General features: G+C 43.0%; 1 protein-coding gene across 4 annotated transcripts in view; it reads left to right on the top strand.

Moving 5' to 3' along the window:
* LOC130282801 (gastrula zinc finger protein XlCGF26.1-like) overlaps window positions 1-12,703 on the top strand; it is a 66,341-nt gene extending 53,638 nt beyond the window's left edge. For all 4 annotated transcript variants that reach the window (XM_056531554.1, XM_056531553.1, XM_056531556.1 and 1 more), the window contains 2 exons: window positions 8,743-9,132; window positions 9,613-12,703. In XM_056531554.1, coding sequence (XP_056387529.1) covers window positions 8,743-9,132; window positions 9,613-10,397 — 1,175 coding nt within the window. In that variant the 3' untranslated portion in view covers window positions 10,398-12,703. The remainder of the gene's footprint in view (window positions 1-8,742; window positions 9,133-9,612) is intronic.
* Window positions 12,704-17,381: the final 4,678 nt, after the last annotated feature.

Here is a 17,381-nt window from a genome sequence, read left to right as displayed (position 1 = left end):
CGGGATAGGAGGTCGAGATAGGAGGACGGGATAGAAGGATGGGATAGGAGGTCGAGATAGGAGGACGGGATTGGAGGACGGGATAGGAGGTCGGGGTATGAGGAGGGGATATGACAACAATATATGGGGATGGGATTTGAAGTCAGCTTCCTCCTTTGTTGATTTTCCTCCCCAACAAGGATGAGGAAGGAAAAACCGGGCAACGCCAGGTACTCAGCTAGTATTGGATAAATCTCTGAAAACGTGTCCAGATATGGGAATTCTATTTGTTGGTACATGTGTTGGATTTGGATATGCCTTTGAGAGCTGTTTGATGACATGTGCCAAGCACATAGAGACTAGAGAAAAGCAAGTTACAGTAATTCGATTCGTCACAAACTTCTCGGCTCGGCAGTTGCTGACTTTAGCCTCCATGAATTAGTTCAGCTTTCAGGTGCTCCAGTGGGCTGGAAAAGGCGGATACAGTCCTAGGAGAGAGTCTCGTAGGACTGTATCCACCTTTTCCAGCCAACCGGAGCACCGGAAAGCTGAACTAATTTATGCAGGCTAAAGTCAGCAAATGCGGAGCTGCAAGGTTCTTGACGAATCAAATCACTGTAACGTCGCTCATCTCTAATAGAGACCATACCAGGATTTTCCAGTGACAAAAAATTTTGAATTTCTGCCAGCTGTTTTTCTAGTATTATGAGACAACTTTAGCTCTGAGTGGCAAAACCCAATAAAAGATTACATGCACTCAATGAAACTTAAGTCTGTATTTGGAAACTTTCTCTGGAACTTCAAAAAGATTCTCCAAGCAGTTCTATAACTCTTTGATGTGTTAACAGACATTGATGCCTTGACCAGATTACGTGCCTTGATAAAGAAGCTACTGAATCCAATACTAGCGATGTATGAGGAGGAACTGGAGTGCTTATGGTTTCAGCTCCTGGCATAACCTGGAAAAAGAGTGACATTTTATTACAGGAAAGAGCATCTGCTGCAACATTCTGAATACCGCTGATGTGAGAACAAGAAAAATAGAAACTATACTGCAAAGATAACTGTACTAGGCGTCTGGCAAATGACATGATATATGGAGACTTGGACCTGCCTTTTAATAGAATGTCGACCGTGGCTGCATTTTCAGTGACGAAAACCACTGTTTTATTGCGCCACTGACAGTCCCAGACAAATGCAGCTGCCACTATGGGGTATAGTTCGAAAAGGGCAGAGGACTGACTAAAACCTGCAATTTGCTTAACTGTGACCCATAGATTGCAGCAAACCCCATCTGTGAAGAAGCATCAGAAAATATGATTGGTGATTCATTGTTAACTGCCGGAATGAAAAAAGAGATTCCATTCCAATTATCCAAGTACTGACTCCACATTATGAGGTCAGCCATGGCATGATCATCTAAATTAATGATACTGTCCTGCTGAGGGGCTGACGGCAGTAATTCAAGCAATAGAGAAATGAAAGACCTGCCTTGAGGAATTATTCTCATAGCGAAGTTGAGCATTCCAAGTAATGACTGCAAACCTTTCTTAGTGATTACTCTAGACTTACAACAATCACTAATGACCTGCCTCATTCTTGTTAACTTCTATTCTGGAAATTTTGCTGTCATACTTTTGGAATCTAATACCATACCAAGGAAAGTAAGCAATGTAGCAGGACCTTCGACCTTATTAGGAGATACCTAGTAACTTAAAGTATTCCAGTAAAGACTGCAAATTTCTTGGATAACTGAAAGGATTTTCTATAAGAAGAAAGTCATCCATGTAATGGATAACATGTTGACAACCCACCAATGTTTCCAAGATCCAGTGCAGGGCAGAGGCGAACGTATCAAATAGCCAGGGGCTACTCTTTGAGCCAAAAGTTAATTTGGTGGCAAAATAATAATGTTGTTTCCATTTTATGCAATGCCAACACCATAACTGTGGCATAATGGGCAACAATTTAAAAGCATCGGAAATTTCGGCTTTTGATAAGAGTCTCTCCCTGACTGCATGATTACAGCAATGGCTTGGTCGATAGAAGCATACTTCTTGGACACTTCTTCGGATGGAATTAAAGAATTCAAACTGGGAATATAGCTGGAATGGGGCGCTGAAAGATCATAAATGAGCCTCTTCTTGTTACTAAATTTGCCAGTGACGATCCCGATAGGGCTGACTCTCCATGACTCGAATTGTGGTGTAGAAAAAGGACCCTTTGTCAACTTCCGTAAGGAGTATGGAATAGACTGTCTGCGGGTCATACATGGCTGACAAAAGATTCTTACACTCATGAGTCCTGTCTGGGAGAGCTACTAAACCTGTGTGGAACCCTTCTGAAAACCCAGTAATTAGAAACTGTACAAAAACGTCATCAGGATGAGAGCGCAAACATGACTCAAAAACATTCACATCAATAACACTCAAGCAAGGTTTGTTAGCTTTTAGTGGACAAGCAATTTTTGGGTGAGCTCTATAACAATTAACACAAATATGCAGTAACTGACACTGACTATAGTGGCAAGCAGAGAAATTGAAATTATTACAGTTTTGAGATTTCCCCAAATAACATATCAGTCTCCCTAACTTATCTACCCTGGTAGATCTTGTATTTGATCCAGAGGAAACCCTAGCTGGAGCTGGTTCAGAGACATTGGTACAATTTTGACACCAATCAGCGGTACGCGATATGGATTGGTAAATTGAGCATGTTGGAGCTTTAAGACCAGCGAAGTGTCTACAAAACAATATGGTGTCAATAGTCAACCAAATTGTAGTGTATTGAAACTGGGCCAAAGCAGCTTCCGTTTAATGCCAAAAAACACCTGTGATAATCGTAAAAAGCGGTACCTGGATATTTATGGGCTAAATCAGTAACATGATACAAATATAGATCAAACTCTTCCCTTTCAGGATGAGCAGTACAAGAATATCTCTGAAAAGGCAGAAAGCAAGGACAAACTCTGTAATGGAAAGTTTTTAGTTTAGCCTTGCATCTCTGCTTTTTAGCACCACCGAAAGTTTGCCACATGCTATAACTTTGTTTTCCGTCAGATCTTGCAAAGCTATAAGCCGAGATGCAAGGTTGATATCCCTACCTTCAAGAATATCTATCTTCAAATTTGGAGGAATAAAGTGTGCCGGGTAAACAGTCGGGATACTAATGGAGGTACCTGAAAGGCTAGCTTGTGACATAGATGCTACTGGAGTATCAGGCACTACCACGGTGAAGGAGCATTATTTCTAGCTTCCACCGACTCTAGCCTAGACTGGATATCTGTGATAGAGCTCGTGAGATTATTCAACAAAGAATGTAACTGGCTAAGAGAAGTCTGAATGGTCTGGCTGGCTAGATCCTCATAGCTAGGACCTGGCGTTTCAGAAACTAATGGTCTATATAATTACGCTTTTCGGGCTGTAGCCGGACATGGGATACCCTTCTTCAATAATTCCAAGGGAAGTTTAGGAATAGTCCAACAAAGAAGTGAAGGTATACTACCACTCTCTGACAGCCTAGTCGAATTCTCTAGTATGGAGACATTGTCCTCTATGTCCGAAGCATGTGACATGGTGACTGTGAAGATACAATACTTGAATGAGCAACTAACAATTACTGATCTTAGCAAGATCCCTATCCTGCAATTATCATCCGGACACTTTCTGACAAGTGACCTGTGAGCAATTGACAAAGCGCAAAAGCCTATAATCTGCTGGAATGCTCACCGATGAGTAGATAACAGAAATTAAGGAGCAGAAGATTCTATCCAGCCTGACCAGATGCTGACAAAAGAAATGAACAGATAGTCCAATATGAGACTGCAACTGAAAATGAAACACTTAACGAGATCCAAATGAGAATAAAGTGAAGTGAAGAGCCTTCGAAAGATGTGAGTAAAACAGTACTATTTCCTTGCGTCACCATGAGTAAAGAACCAAATGGAAGACCCTACTTGCATCGATAAAGAAACCATGAGGTGAGAAAGGATAGGAAAAACAAGTCTATAGATAACCGAAACCGTGTAGATGATGAAAAGCCGCAGTGAGATCTGTCTAGCTGAAGAACTATTAGGAAAATCCGTGCTGCAACCAAGACAACCATGACCAAACACCAAAAACGCTTCTGCTTACCTGCCGATATGACAACGTTCTTGACTGAGATTTTTAAAGAAAGCGTGGGAACCAGCATTGTATTTCAGGAAAGTTTAAGTAGAAAAACCACAGCGGAAACCTAAAAGATAAGCAACGTATCGCAAAGAAAATGCCACAAGATCTACTAATTTTGCTTGACACCGAAGCTGACCTCGTGTTTGCGCTGCCGCCGGGACCCTGCGCTTGCGGAGGAACGGAAGTGCCGACGTGACCCCACGCCGACCTCGGAAAGCACAGGTGGAAAGAGAAGAGTATGGGGAGACTCAGCCAGAGACGTGTCACGAGAAAGGACACCTACAGTAGGAGAACGTACCTGGGTATTTAGAGGGGTACTCCAGTGGAAAACTTTTATTTTTTTTTAAATCAACTGGTGCCAGAAAGATAAACAGATTTGTAAATTACTTCTATTAACCCGTTGGGGACGGAAGGCGCATGGATACGCCCTCGCGTCCCATCACTTAAGGACTGAGGGCGTACCTGTACGCCCTCCGCATTTCTGATCACTGCCGCTCGCCGGGCTGTGATCTGACCGGGATGACTGCTGAAATCCTTCAGCAGGCATCCCGTGCCAATGCTCAGGGGAGTCATCAGACCCCCCCCATGTCGGCGATCGCCGCAAATCACCGGTGAATTCATACCGGCGATTTGCGGCTATTCCAGGTCATACGGGTCTACAGTGACCTGGAAAATAAGGGGGATCGGAGTTGTCCAAGAAACCCACGATCCCCCTGAAGGGATAGGAATGAGGTGGCAGGGGTGCCACCCCTCCTATCCCTGCTATTGGTCATCTAGAAGCGATGACCAATAGCAGAACAGGGGCAGGGGGGGGGGGTTAACTTTCGGTTTCCCTGTTCTGCCCACCCACAATAGGTGGGGCAGAAAGGGGAAACCGAAGGGGACGGGCACCGAAGATCCAATTACCCATTGGCGGAGGCGATGATCGGCGGCAGAAGAGGATGGCGATGCGACTCCCTGTATCCTACGGAAGTCAGTGAGTTGCCTAGCAACATCTGGAGGGCTACTGTTTTAGACCACTATATAGTGGTCTCTAAACTGTAGACCTCCAGATGTTGCAAAACTGCAACTCCCAGCATGCCCAGACAGCTGTTTGCTGTGTGGGCATGCTGGGATTTGTAGTTTTGCAACAGCTGGAGGGCTACAGTTTGGAGATCACTGTGCAGTGGTCTCTAAACTGTAGCCCTCCAGATGTTACAAAACTGCAAATCCCAGCATGCGCAAACAGCTGTCTCGGCATGCTGGGAGTTGTAGTTGCGTACCTCCAGCTGTTGCATAACTACATCTCCCAGCATGCCCTTCGGCAATCAGTACATGCTGGGAGTTGTAGTTTTGCAACAGCTGGAGGCACACTGGTTGGAAAATACTGAGTTAGGTAACAGAACCTAACTGAAGGTTTTCCAACCAGTGTGCCTCCAGCTTTTGCAAAACTACAACTCCCAGCATGCATGGTCTGTCAGTACACGCTGGGAGTTGTAGTTTTGAAACAGCTGAAGGTTTGCCCCCCCCCCCCCCCCCATGTGAATGTACAGGGTACATTCACACGGGCAGGCTACAGAGGGTTTCCTGCTTGAAGTTTTAGCTGCGGCAAATTTTCCACCGCAGTGCAAACTCCTAGCGGGAAGCTCACTGTAAACCGCCGCCAGTGCGAATTTACCCTAAAAACACTACACTACACTAACACATAATAAAGGGTAAAACACTACATATACACCCCCTTAAACTGCCCCCCCCCCCCCAATAAAAATGAAAACAGCCTCCAGCTGTTGCAAAACAGCTCCCAGCATTTTCAGACAGCCATCGACTGTCCAGGCATGCTGGGAGTTTAGCAACAGCTGGAGGTACCCTGTTTGGGAATCACTGGCATAGAATACCCCTATGTCCACCCCTATGCAATCCCTAATTTAGTCCTCAAATACGCATGGTGCTCTCTCACTTCGGAGCCCTGTCTTATTTCAAGGAAACAGTTTTGGGCCACAAATGGGGTATTTCCGTACTCGGGAGAAATTGCACTACAAATTTTGGGGGGCTTTTTCTCCTTTTACCCCTTACGAAAAGGAAAAGTAGGGGTGTACACCAGCCTGTTAGTGTAAAAAAATTAAAAAAATTACATTAACATGCTGGTGTTGCCCCATACTTTTTATTTTCACAAGAAGTAAAAGGAGGAAAAAAGACCCCCAAAATTTGTAACGCAATTTCTCCTGAGTACGGAAATACCCCATATGTGGGCGTAAAATGCTCTGCGGGCGCACAACAAGGCTCAGGAGTGAGAGTGCACTATGTACAGTTGAGGCCTAAATTAGTGATTTGCACAGGGGTGGCTGATTTTACTGCGGTTCTGACATAAACGCAAAAAAATTAATACCCACATGTGACCGCATTTTGGAAACTACACCCCTCACGGAACGTAACAAGGGGTATAGTGCGCCTTAACACCTGTCAAGTGTTTGATGAATTTTCATTAAAGTTGGATGGGAAAATAAAGAAAAATCATTTTTTTCACTAAAATGCTGTTGTTACCCTAAATTTTTCATTTTCACAAGGGAAAATAGGAAAAAAGCACCCCAAAATATGTAACCCCATTTCTTCTGAGTAAGAACATACCCCATATGTGGATGTAAAGTGCTCTGCTGGCGAACTACAATGCTCAGAAGAGAAGGAGCACCATTGGGATTTTGGAGAGAAAATTTGTCCGGAATTGAAGGCCACGTGTGTTTACAAAGCCCCCATAGTGCCAGAACAATGGACCCCAAACACATATGACCCCATTTTGGAAACTACACCCCTCACGGTGTACACGGGTACAGTGAGCATTTACGCCCCACAGGTATCTGACAGATTTTTGGAACAGTGGTCCATGAAAATGTAACAAATTACATTTTTCATTTGCACAGCCCACTGTTCCAAAGATCTGTCAAACGCCAGTGGGGTGTAAATGCTCACTGCACCCCTTATTAAATTCTGTGAGGGGTGTAGTTTCCAAAATTGGGTCACATGTGGGGGGGTTCACTGTTCTGGCACCACGGGGGTTTGGTAAACGCACATGGCCCCTGACTCCCATTCCAAACAAATTCTGTCTCCAAAAGCCCAATGGCGCTCCTTCTCTTCTGAGCATTGTAGTTTGCTAGCAGAGCACTTGACGTCCACACATGGGGTATTTCCATACTCAGAAGAAATGGGGTTACAAATTTTGGGGGGCATTTTCTCCTATTACCCCTTGTAAAAATGTAAACTTTTGAGGGGAAAAACTGCATTTTAGTGAATTTTTTTTTTTCATATACACATCCGACTTTAACAAAAAGTCACGGACGCCACACAGCACCACACCGGTGTGAACAGGATGTTACAGCACACTTACCATGCTCTCCCAGTCAAACTGGGAGGCTGCCAGGAAAGAAAACGCCCATGTGTAGCTAACTACTACTTATATAGGGTTGGGCTGAGGGGGTGGGGAAGAGTGCAAACAACATGTTCAAAAAAAAAAAAAAAAAAAAAGAGGGGATAGAAAACACAATGTGAATTCAGGAAGAAAACAGACATGGTGCACATCACATTTTAACATGTTGTCTGCACTTTCCCCACCCCCTCAGCCCAACCCTATATAAGTAGTAGTTAGCTACACATGGGCCATTTCTTTCCTAGCAGCCTCCCAGCCTGACTGGGAGAGCATGGTAAGTGAGCTATTACACCTTGTTCACACTGGTGTGGTGCTGTGCGGCGTCCGTTGCTGCCGTGTCTGCGGGGAGGTGCGACCCATGGACTGGTTTGAGTGGCGTTGGGGCCGCTCTGCCACTGGGTCGTTCCCCTGTGAGCACTGGTGTCGCTGCGGTGGTGGTCGCTGCCCAGTGCTGCGCCATTTTATGCTAGGGACGTTAGGGACCCACTCTGAATAGGATAGGTGGCCTTGACGTGGTGAGTGGGCTTGTACTTTTTGATCAAAACGTATACTAACAACCTGTTAGTTTTTGATATTATGCTGAGAAGCAATTGAATCATTATACAAGATTGTAGATGTGCACCATGTCTGTTTTCTACTTGAGTACATCATTTATAAATCTGTTTAACTGTTTGGCACCAGTTCATAAAAAAAAAAAGTTTTCCACCAGAGTACCCCTTTAAGCCCTTAACGCTCCTCCTACAAATACAGGCTAATTAGCCTTACCACATATGCAACTATATATGTTTTTAGGAGTTAATATCACCAGTGTATTTTCCACGCCATACGTTTTAAATATTCTTTCTCTAGTTAGCTCAGTAGAAGTCAGGTCATATCTATGAAGCCAGACGGACCAAAGATCTTATATAAAAGACCCAAGATTTTATATAAATATTATTGTCCATAAATATGAACCAGACAGAACACAGAGCAGTGTTTCCCAACCAGGGTGCCTCCAGTTGTTGCAAAACTACAACTCCCAGCATGACCGGACAGCCGAAGGCTGTCCGGTCATGCTGGGAGTTGTAGTTTTGCAACAGCTGGAGGCACCCTGGTTGGGAAACACTGACACAGAAGATGAAGTAATGTGATCAGAAATTGACATTACCTCTGCTATAGATGTGGTTGCTCATCTCCTGCCATTGTGTCTTTTATCAGATGGACACACAAGCATGAACAGCTCAGAAGAACGTATCCTCATTTCTTCAGATTATGAGACGGAAGACAATGACTTCAGAGAATTTTCTTCAGAAGAAAACTCCATTATCCCGAATATCTATCCATTGTTTTCTAACCTCCATCTATCCTCCAATCCTTTTGAGCCAAGGATACAATTCCCTGGTTTCCCAAACTTTATTCCTCACAGTCAACCATTCAAACCCTTTCAAACATTTCCTTGCCCTGAATGCGGTAAATGTTTTAACTGGAACGCCGAGCTAATCCGACATTTGCGCAGTCATACTGGTGAGAAGCCATTTTCCTGTCCGGAGTGCGGAAAGTGTTTTACACGCAAGTCTACTCTGTTTAGACATCAGAAGGATCACTCAGGTGAGATTCAGTGTCTTGCTTATGTGTATTCAATGACTAGAACATCCGGGTTTGTAAATGGGTGGGGGTACTCGTAAGAATTCTTGCTACGCAACTCTACTCTCTTAAAGGGTTACTCCGCTCCCCAGCGTCCGGAACATTGAGTAGCTGAACGCCGTGTGCGGGCTTCCGCATTCACGCCCGCCCCCTCGTCACGTCCCGCCCCCCCCCCTCAATGCAAGTCTATGGGAGGGAGCGTGACGGCCGTCGCGCCCCCTTCCCATAGACTTTCATTGATGGGGCAGGCAGTGATGTCACAAGGGGGCGGGCCTGAACACGGAAGCCCGCACACAGCGTCCAGGAACTCAATGTTCCGGTGTGAGGTGGAATTTTGCGGACGCTGGGGAGCGGAGTAACCCTTTAAGAAATGTAATTTTTATTTAGTTGTGGATGCATTTGTTATGTTTACACTTTTTTTTCATATACTTCTTTTACTCCCAGAGGAAAACAGCAGCAAGAGCCCCTTAGAGGAACATCCAGCATTATCTCCAACCTGTGACATAGATGTCCGCAACATCAAACAAGATTTACCAGATGAAATCCCTATTACTCCTGATATGTATCCCATATTTCATAGTCCAGAAATTGGTCCAATACCAACTGATCCTTCTGACCAACATGTCTGCTTTCCAAACACCTCCGATATTATCCCACACCACAGTCCGTTTAGACGCTATAAGATATATCCTTGCTCTGAATGCGGTAAATGTTTTAACTGGAACGCCGAACTCATCAGACATCAACGCATCCACACAGGGGAGAAGCCATATCCATGCCCCGACTGTGGAAAATGTTTTGCCCGTAAATCAACTCTTTTCAGACATCAGAAGAGTCACACTGGCGAGAAACCGTTTCTCTGCTGCGAATGTGGCAAATACTTCACCCGAAACGCAAACCTTCTTTTACATCAGAGAATCCACACAGGCGAGAAGCCATTTTCATGTACAGAGTGTGGGAAACGTTTTTCTCAAAAGTCTTATCTCCTAGCCCATCAGAAAACTCACACTGATGAAAAGCCTTATTCATGTGCGGAATGTGGAAAGAGGTTTTCACAAAAATCTTGTCTTTTGCTGCATCGGAGAATTCACACAGGAGAGAAACCATATTCATGTTCAGTATGTGGGAAAACTTTTGCACGGAAAGGAATCATGTTGAGCCATGAAAGAACGCACTCACAGATGAAAAACCAGTTTGATTATCTGAATATAGACCGTTACTCTAGTTAAAATCTAAGTATAAGAATATATAACCTTGTCTTCCCAATTATACCAAGAGTACTGGTTGCTGTAAGGCTTTTGGATTATTTATTTTTTTGGCAAATATTTTCCCCCTTTTTTTATTTCACAAAGCCCGTTATCGTACCCAGGTTAAAATGACATTTTATAGAAATGTTGTTGGTTTTTACCACAATGTTTTAATATCTATTTATTTATGTATTTATTTTAAGTATATTTAATATTATCAGAACTTCACAGCTACCAGTACAGTAGACTAAATATTTGAGTTCTGTATTATATTTGGTGTTTTTTTTTTTTTTTTATCAATTTCACACTTTTGTGTCTGATATTTAGTATTGGACAATGGAAATTTTTGAAATTTTTGTTGTCTGCTTTTATTACCAGCCTCTGTTGTAATGTGAAATAAGCATTTCAGGATTTTTTTTTCTTTTTGCGTTTATAGTGCAGCAAAGGCTATTGTTTCTTGTGTATGCATTTTTCTTACCTCCTTTTTCTGACATGGCAGGCACAAGATTTTGGATTTACATTTTCCAGAAAGCCTCTGGCTGTGGGTTTGACTATTGACATAAGACTCATAAATGGGTTGGTGTCAGTTCATACTGTGCAGTTTTCTTTTCTTAGAGTAATTTTTTTTTTTTTAATATTGCCTTGAGGCAAAAGTGTTTGAGCTATAAGCACAAAGAGGTACTCCGGTGAAAAACATTTTTTTTTTCAGATCAGCTGGTGCCAGAAAGTTATATAGATTTGTAAATGACTTCTATTTAAAAATCTTAATCCTTCCAGTACTTATCAGCTACTGTATGCTACGGAGGAAGTTGTATAGTTTTTTTCTGTCTGACCACAGTGCTCTCTGCCGACAACCTCTGCCCGTGTCAGGAACTGTCCAAATTTAAAGCAAATCCCCATAGTAAACCTCTCCTCCTCTGGAAAGTTCCCGACATGGACAGAGGTGTCAGCAGAGAGCACTGTGGTCAGAAAAGAACTACATAACTTCCTGTGGAGCATACAGCAGCTAAGTACTGGAAGGATTAAGATTTTTAAATAGAAGTAATTTAGAAATCTGTTTAACTCTTTGGCACCAGTTAATTGGTGATTTTTTCTTCTTCAAAGTACCCTTTTTAAAGTGTTTTTGAAGATTTTACGACTTCGTTTGTTCACGTTACATTTTATTGCATTTTCCACAAATTTTTACAGCATTTTAGCTGTTTTTGCAGGGATTTTCCAAAACCATGGTAAAAAGTACCTGTTTTTACCATATTTTGCACATTGGACACATTTTTGCCATGATTTAGGGAAATGTAATGTGTGAACATAGCCTCATGGGAGGTCTATAAATTCTGTATATCCTAATCCAATAGAGACAGCAGATAAACTACAGATGGATGTCATCCTGTAGTCCACAGGAAGTCGGAGTCTGACATCCAGTTGTATCTATTATGTACTGGAGGATTTGGAGAGTCAGATTGGTGATCACATGACCTATTTAGAGCAATGTTAGAGCAATGCCCCCATGCTGGGATAAAAAAAACGGTGCTGTTGGACCAATGATGGTGAGTGTGCGTGATATAGGGAAAAATGATGTGCTTGGCTCCTAGTTGGAACATAAGCCCTGTATGTAAGTCAATCAAGGTGGAGTGGGGGAGGGAGGAGATGTGCTGCTGCAGCTCAGCACAGCTTCTTTGACATTCAAGCTCTGAGCATGATGTAGAGCTGCCAGAAACCCTTTAAAGGGGTGCTCCCCTGGAAAAAATTTTTTTAAATCAACTGATGACAGAAAGTTAAACAGATTTGTAAATTACTTCTATAAAAAAAATCTTAATCCTTCCACTACTTATCAGTTGCTGTATGCTCCACAGGAAGTGCTTTTCTTTTTGAATTTCCTTTTCTGTCTGACCACAGTGCTCTTTGCTGACACCTCTGTCCATGTCAGGAACTGTCCAGAGCAGGATAGGTTTGCTATGGGGATTTGCTCCGGCTCAGGTCGTAAAATGGACATAGGTGTCAGCAGAGAGCACTGCGGTCAGACAGAAGGGAATTTCAAAAATAACTTCCTCTGTAGTATACAGCAGCTGATGAGTACTAGAAGTATTAATAGTAATTAGATATCGGAAGTAGAGCGTGCACTCCCTGGCGGTGTATTTCCAATCAATGGTGTAGGTGCACACCTGATGGGCTGGTGGAGGTAAATGCAGTGGCCTTCAGACAATCACGCTGACACCTGCGGGGTGCATACACTAGAGTGAGGCATCATAGAATTCACAACAACAAAAGAGAAGTGTGCACTCACCGCAGGGAACGTCAGGCTGTACCGGAGTCGGGGTCACAAGCAGCAGGTTACTGGAGACTAATCACGGGGAGCGCTCAGAGGCGACACTGGCCCTTCGCACGATAAAGCATGCTTCTTCTGGCCTTCTAGGTTGGAAGAAGCACGCTTTATCGTGCGAAAGACCGGCATCGCCTCTGAGCGCTCCCCGTGATGAGTCTCCAGTAACCTGCTGCTCGTGACCCGGACTCCGGTACAGCCTGACGTTCCCTGCGGTGAGTGCACACTTCTCTTTTGTTGTTGTGAATTCTAGAAGTATTAATATTTTTTTAACTGAAGTAATTTACAAATCTGTTTGACTTTCTGGCACAAGTTGATTTAAAAAACAAAATATGTTTTCCAGCGGAATATCCCTTTAAGGAGTGGTTCCTCCAACAATGCTTTTATTTTGATCTTTTGTGATTGGCCTGCATCTATCATGTCAATTAATTTTGTTTCTTTCTATAGAGAACTGACAAGCCTATTAAATAAATTCATATGGACAATAAATCTTTTTAATGAAAAATTCAATTTGCTTATATGAATGCACATTAAGTATTATAAAAGAGGGAAGAATGTGTATTGGTGATTTTTTTAAACTGTTTATCTGCCTAAAATTCACCTTTTTTAGTCAACATCTGCAATGTTATGTGACAGACTGTTTGCTTTCATTTGACTTTCATATCGATGAACTTTTGGGCACTGAGAAGTATGTGTAAAGATGTGTAAAGATTGTCCATAGGGAAAATTATTGTAAATGAAATATGCTCCAGACATTGTCCATAAAGAATACAAGTAATCACTATAATAGGCATGTCGGAAGACCTGGGCGTCCGCAAGTGGGGGGGATTACATTACATTAGGAGGAGGTTTGCTATATTGTGTTAGGGCCCCACAGCAGTAAGGTCATTACATGAGGAAGAGTTTTGTTACATTGTGTTATGGCCACCCCAGCACAATAAAGTAATTACAGTTGGAGGAGGTTTGTTACAGTGTGTTATCCAGAAAGTAATTCCAAGAGGAAGGTTAGTTACAGTGTGTACTCTTGAGTGACGGTGGCCGGGGTCTGCCCTCTACCATTTAAAAAAAAAGTAGTGGCTGCTGGGCACATCTGCTTGAAGACATCGGGCAGTGACATCGGTTGGTGGCACCATCCCTCTTCCTGTTACTATAATTATAAAAAAAAAAAAAAAACTTTTGATATGTTGGCCACACATGTTAAGTTTTGCTTGCACCGAGTCTCACTTCTTAGCTAGTTATAAGCTGCTCACTCCCTGTCTGTCAGTCAAATCCAACCTTTTCTCTCTGCAAGTTTATGGAGACTTGTACAAAATAAAAAAGGTCGTATATACCGGTTGGCTGGGAAGTTACAGCGGGTCTCAGGAGTGGCGTGTCATTTTTTTCTAATAACATTGATGCTTTAAAGGGAACCAAGAAGTACCATCTATAAGGCTTGGCAACGCGTGATATATGGTAAAATCTTTATCCTCACCATCCCTGGGAGACGTTCCTGCCCCCAGGGATGGTGAGGATATGAAGTTATAAATGCCATCCATTAAGTAGTCCCCTGGGTGTGGAGTTATTCTTACTGGGTCCCGTCGCTCTGGCCATGGTCCAGCCCCCTCAGCTTGATTGATGGCTTCAGTCACCGCTTTGCTTCGGCAGCTGTATTTGCTACTAGAAGCTGCAGACATTATTGGACAGCTGATAAAGTGTATTAAAGCAAAAATGTACCTTCCCTGGAGTCTATGCTGGTTTCCAAATTGTGTTTATTGGTCAATAAAGTGTCAAGAAAGTGGGACCCAGCTGCTCAGTGCTACAGCCTGGCATTCCTCCTCACTTGCCCTCCCCATCCAGCCCCCCTAGACTGATTTACAGGACTCTTCCTGGAGCTGATGGTGGTTTCCAGACCTATAGCCATTATAGCCTTTTTAACTCCTTAGCCACATCCACTCTATATATACAGGGCAGATAGTTTTTAACTATTAACTAGCGGATAAGGCGGGAGTAGACCAAGCGTTACAGGAGTTTGGAGATAAAGGGGAGATTTGAGACGGGTCGATAGTTGGCTGCACAGGACGGGTCCAGAGATGTTTTTTTCAATAGTGGGGTTATGATAGAGTGTTTGAAGGAGGAGGGAAAGACCCCAGAAGAGAGGGAGAGGTTAAAGATTTTAGTTAGGTGACAGCTGATAGCAGGAGAGAGAGACTGGATGAGGTGTGAAGGCATGGGGTCACTAGAGCAGGTAGTGGGGCGGGCGGAGGAGAGGAGCCTGGAAACCTCATCCTCCGTTACAGGCTCAAAAACTGAGGACGTGAGCTTCATTCATACCCGGTGAGTACTGGCTGCACATTAACCAATTAAAATCAATTCCAATCATGGCATCTAAAGGATAAAAATTAAGGTACCAGTACTTATGTCTCCCATGAGGACTTAAAAATTGTAAAACAAATAATAATAAACATTTTAAAATTTAAATAAGCTCCTCCCCTAATAAAAATATAACCCCTTAAGGACTGAGCCCTTTTTCACCATTTTTTGCACATCTGACCACTGTCACTTTAAACATTAATAACTCTGGGATGCTTTTAGTTATCATTCTGATTCCGAGATAGTTTTTTCGTGACATATTCTACTTTAACATAGTGGTAAAATTTTGTGGTAACTTGCATCCTTTCTTGGTGAAAAATCCCAAAATTTTATGAAAAATTTTAAAATTTAGCATTTTTCTAACTTTGAAGCTCTCTGCTTGTAAGGAAAATGGATATTCCAAATAATGTTTTTTTATTCACATATACAATATGTCTACTTTATGTTTGCATCATAAAATTGATGAGTTTTTACTTTTGGAAGACACCAGAGGGCTTCAAAGTTCCCCAGCAATTTTCCAATTTTTCACAAAATTTTGAAACTCGCTTTTTTTCAGGGACCAGTTCAGGTTTGAAGTGGATTTGAAGGGTCTTCATATTAGAAATACCCCATAAATGACCCCATTATAAAAACTGCACCCCCCCCCCCCAAGTATTCAAAATGACATTCAGTAAGCGTTTTAACCCTTTAGGGGTTTCACAGGAATAGCAGCAAAGTGAAGGAGAAAATTCACAATCTTCATTTTTTATCCTCGCATGTTCTTGTAGATCCAATTTTTGAATTTTTGCAAGGGGTAAAAAGGAGAAAATTTTTACTTGTATTTGAAACCCAATTTCTCTCGAATAAGCACATACCTCATATGTCCATGAAAAGTGTTCGGCGGGCGCAGTAGAGGGCTCAGAATGGAAGGAGCGTCAAATGGTTTTTTGGGGGCATGTCACCTTTAGGAAGCCCCTATGGTGCCAGAACAGCAAAAAACCCCACATGGTATACCATTTTGGAAACTAGACCCCTCGGGGAACGTAACAAGGAGTAATGTGAACCTTAATACCCCCCAGGTGATTGACGACTCAGAAGAGAAGGAGTCACATTTGGCTTTTTTGAAGGAAATTTTGCTCTGGGGGCATGCCGCATTTAGGAAGCCCCTATGGTGCCAGGACAGCAAAAAAAAAAAAAAAACACATGGCATACCATTTTGGAAACTAGACCCCTCGGGGAACGTAACAAGGGGTTAAGTGAACCTTAATACCCTACAGGCATTTCACAACTATTCCATATGTAAAAAAAAAAAAAATTTTTTTACCTAAAATGCTTCTTTTCCCAAAAATTTAACATTTTTAAAAAGGGTAAAAGCAGAAAATACCCCCCCAAAATTTGTAACGCAATTTCTCCCGAGTACGGCAATACCCCATATGTGACCCTAAACTGTTGCCTTGAAATACGACAGGGCTCCAAAGTGAGAGCGCCATGCGCATTTGAGGCCTAAATTAGGGATTGCATAGGGGTGGACATAGGGGAATTCTACGCCAGTGATTCCCAAACAGGGTGCCTCCAGCTGTTGTAAAACTCCCAGCATGCTTGGACAGTCAACGGCTGTCCTGCAATACTGGGAGTAGTTGTTTTGCAACAGCTGGAGGCTCCGTTTTGGAAACCGTGGAGTACCAGACGCTTTCATTTTTATTGGGGAGGGGAGGGGGGGCTGTGTATATGTAGTGTTTTTTACTTTTTATTTTATTTTGTGTTAGTGTAATGTAGTGTTTTTAGGGTACAGTCGCACGGGCGGGGGTTCACAGTAGTTTCTCGCTGGAAGTTTGAGCTGTTGCAAAAAATTTGCCGCAGCTCAAACTTGCAGCCCGATACTTACTGTAAGCCTCCGCCCATGTGAGTGTACCCTGTACATTCACATTGGGGGGGACCTCCAGCTGTTGCAAAACTACAACTCCCAGCATGCGCTGACAGACTGTACATGCTGAGAGTTTTAGTTTTGCAACAGCTGTAGGCACACTGGTTATGTATCACTGAGTTTGTGACCTTACTCAGTGTTTCAAAACCAGTGTGCCTCCAGCTGTTGCAAAACTACAACTCTCAGCATGTACGGTGCATGGTGTAAGGTGACTGCTGGGAGCTGTAGTTTGCAACAGCTGGAGGCACACCGGTCGTGAAATACTGAGTTAGGTAAAAAAAACTGAGTTTCACAACCAGTGTGCCTTCAGCTGTTGCAAAACTACAACTCTCAGCAGTCACCGACAGCCAATGGGCATGCTGGGAGTTGTAGTTATGCAACCAGCAGATGCACCACT

This window comes from Hyla sarda, chromosome 7, assembly GCF_029499605.1.
Source record: "Hyla sarda isolate aHylSar1 chromosome 7, aHylSar1.hap1, whole genome shotgun sequence".
Classification (NCBI taxonomy): Eukaryota; Metazoa; Chordata; class Amphibia; order Anura; family Hylidae; genus Hyla; species Hyla sarda.
This window is presented reverse-complemented; position numbering and strand designations above follow the sequence as displayed.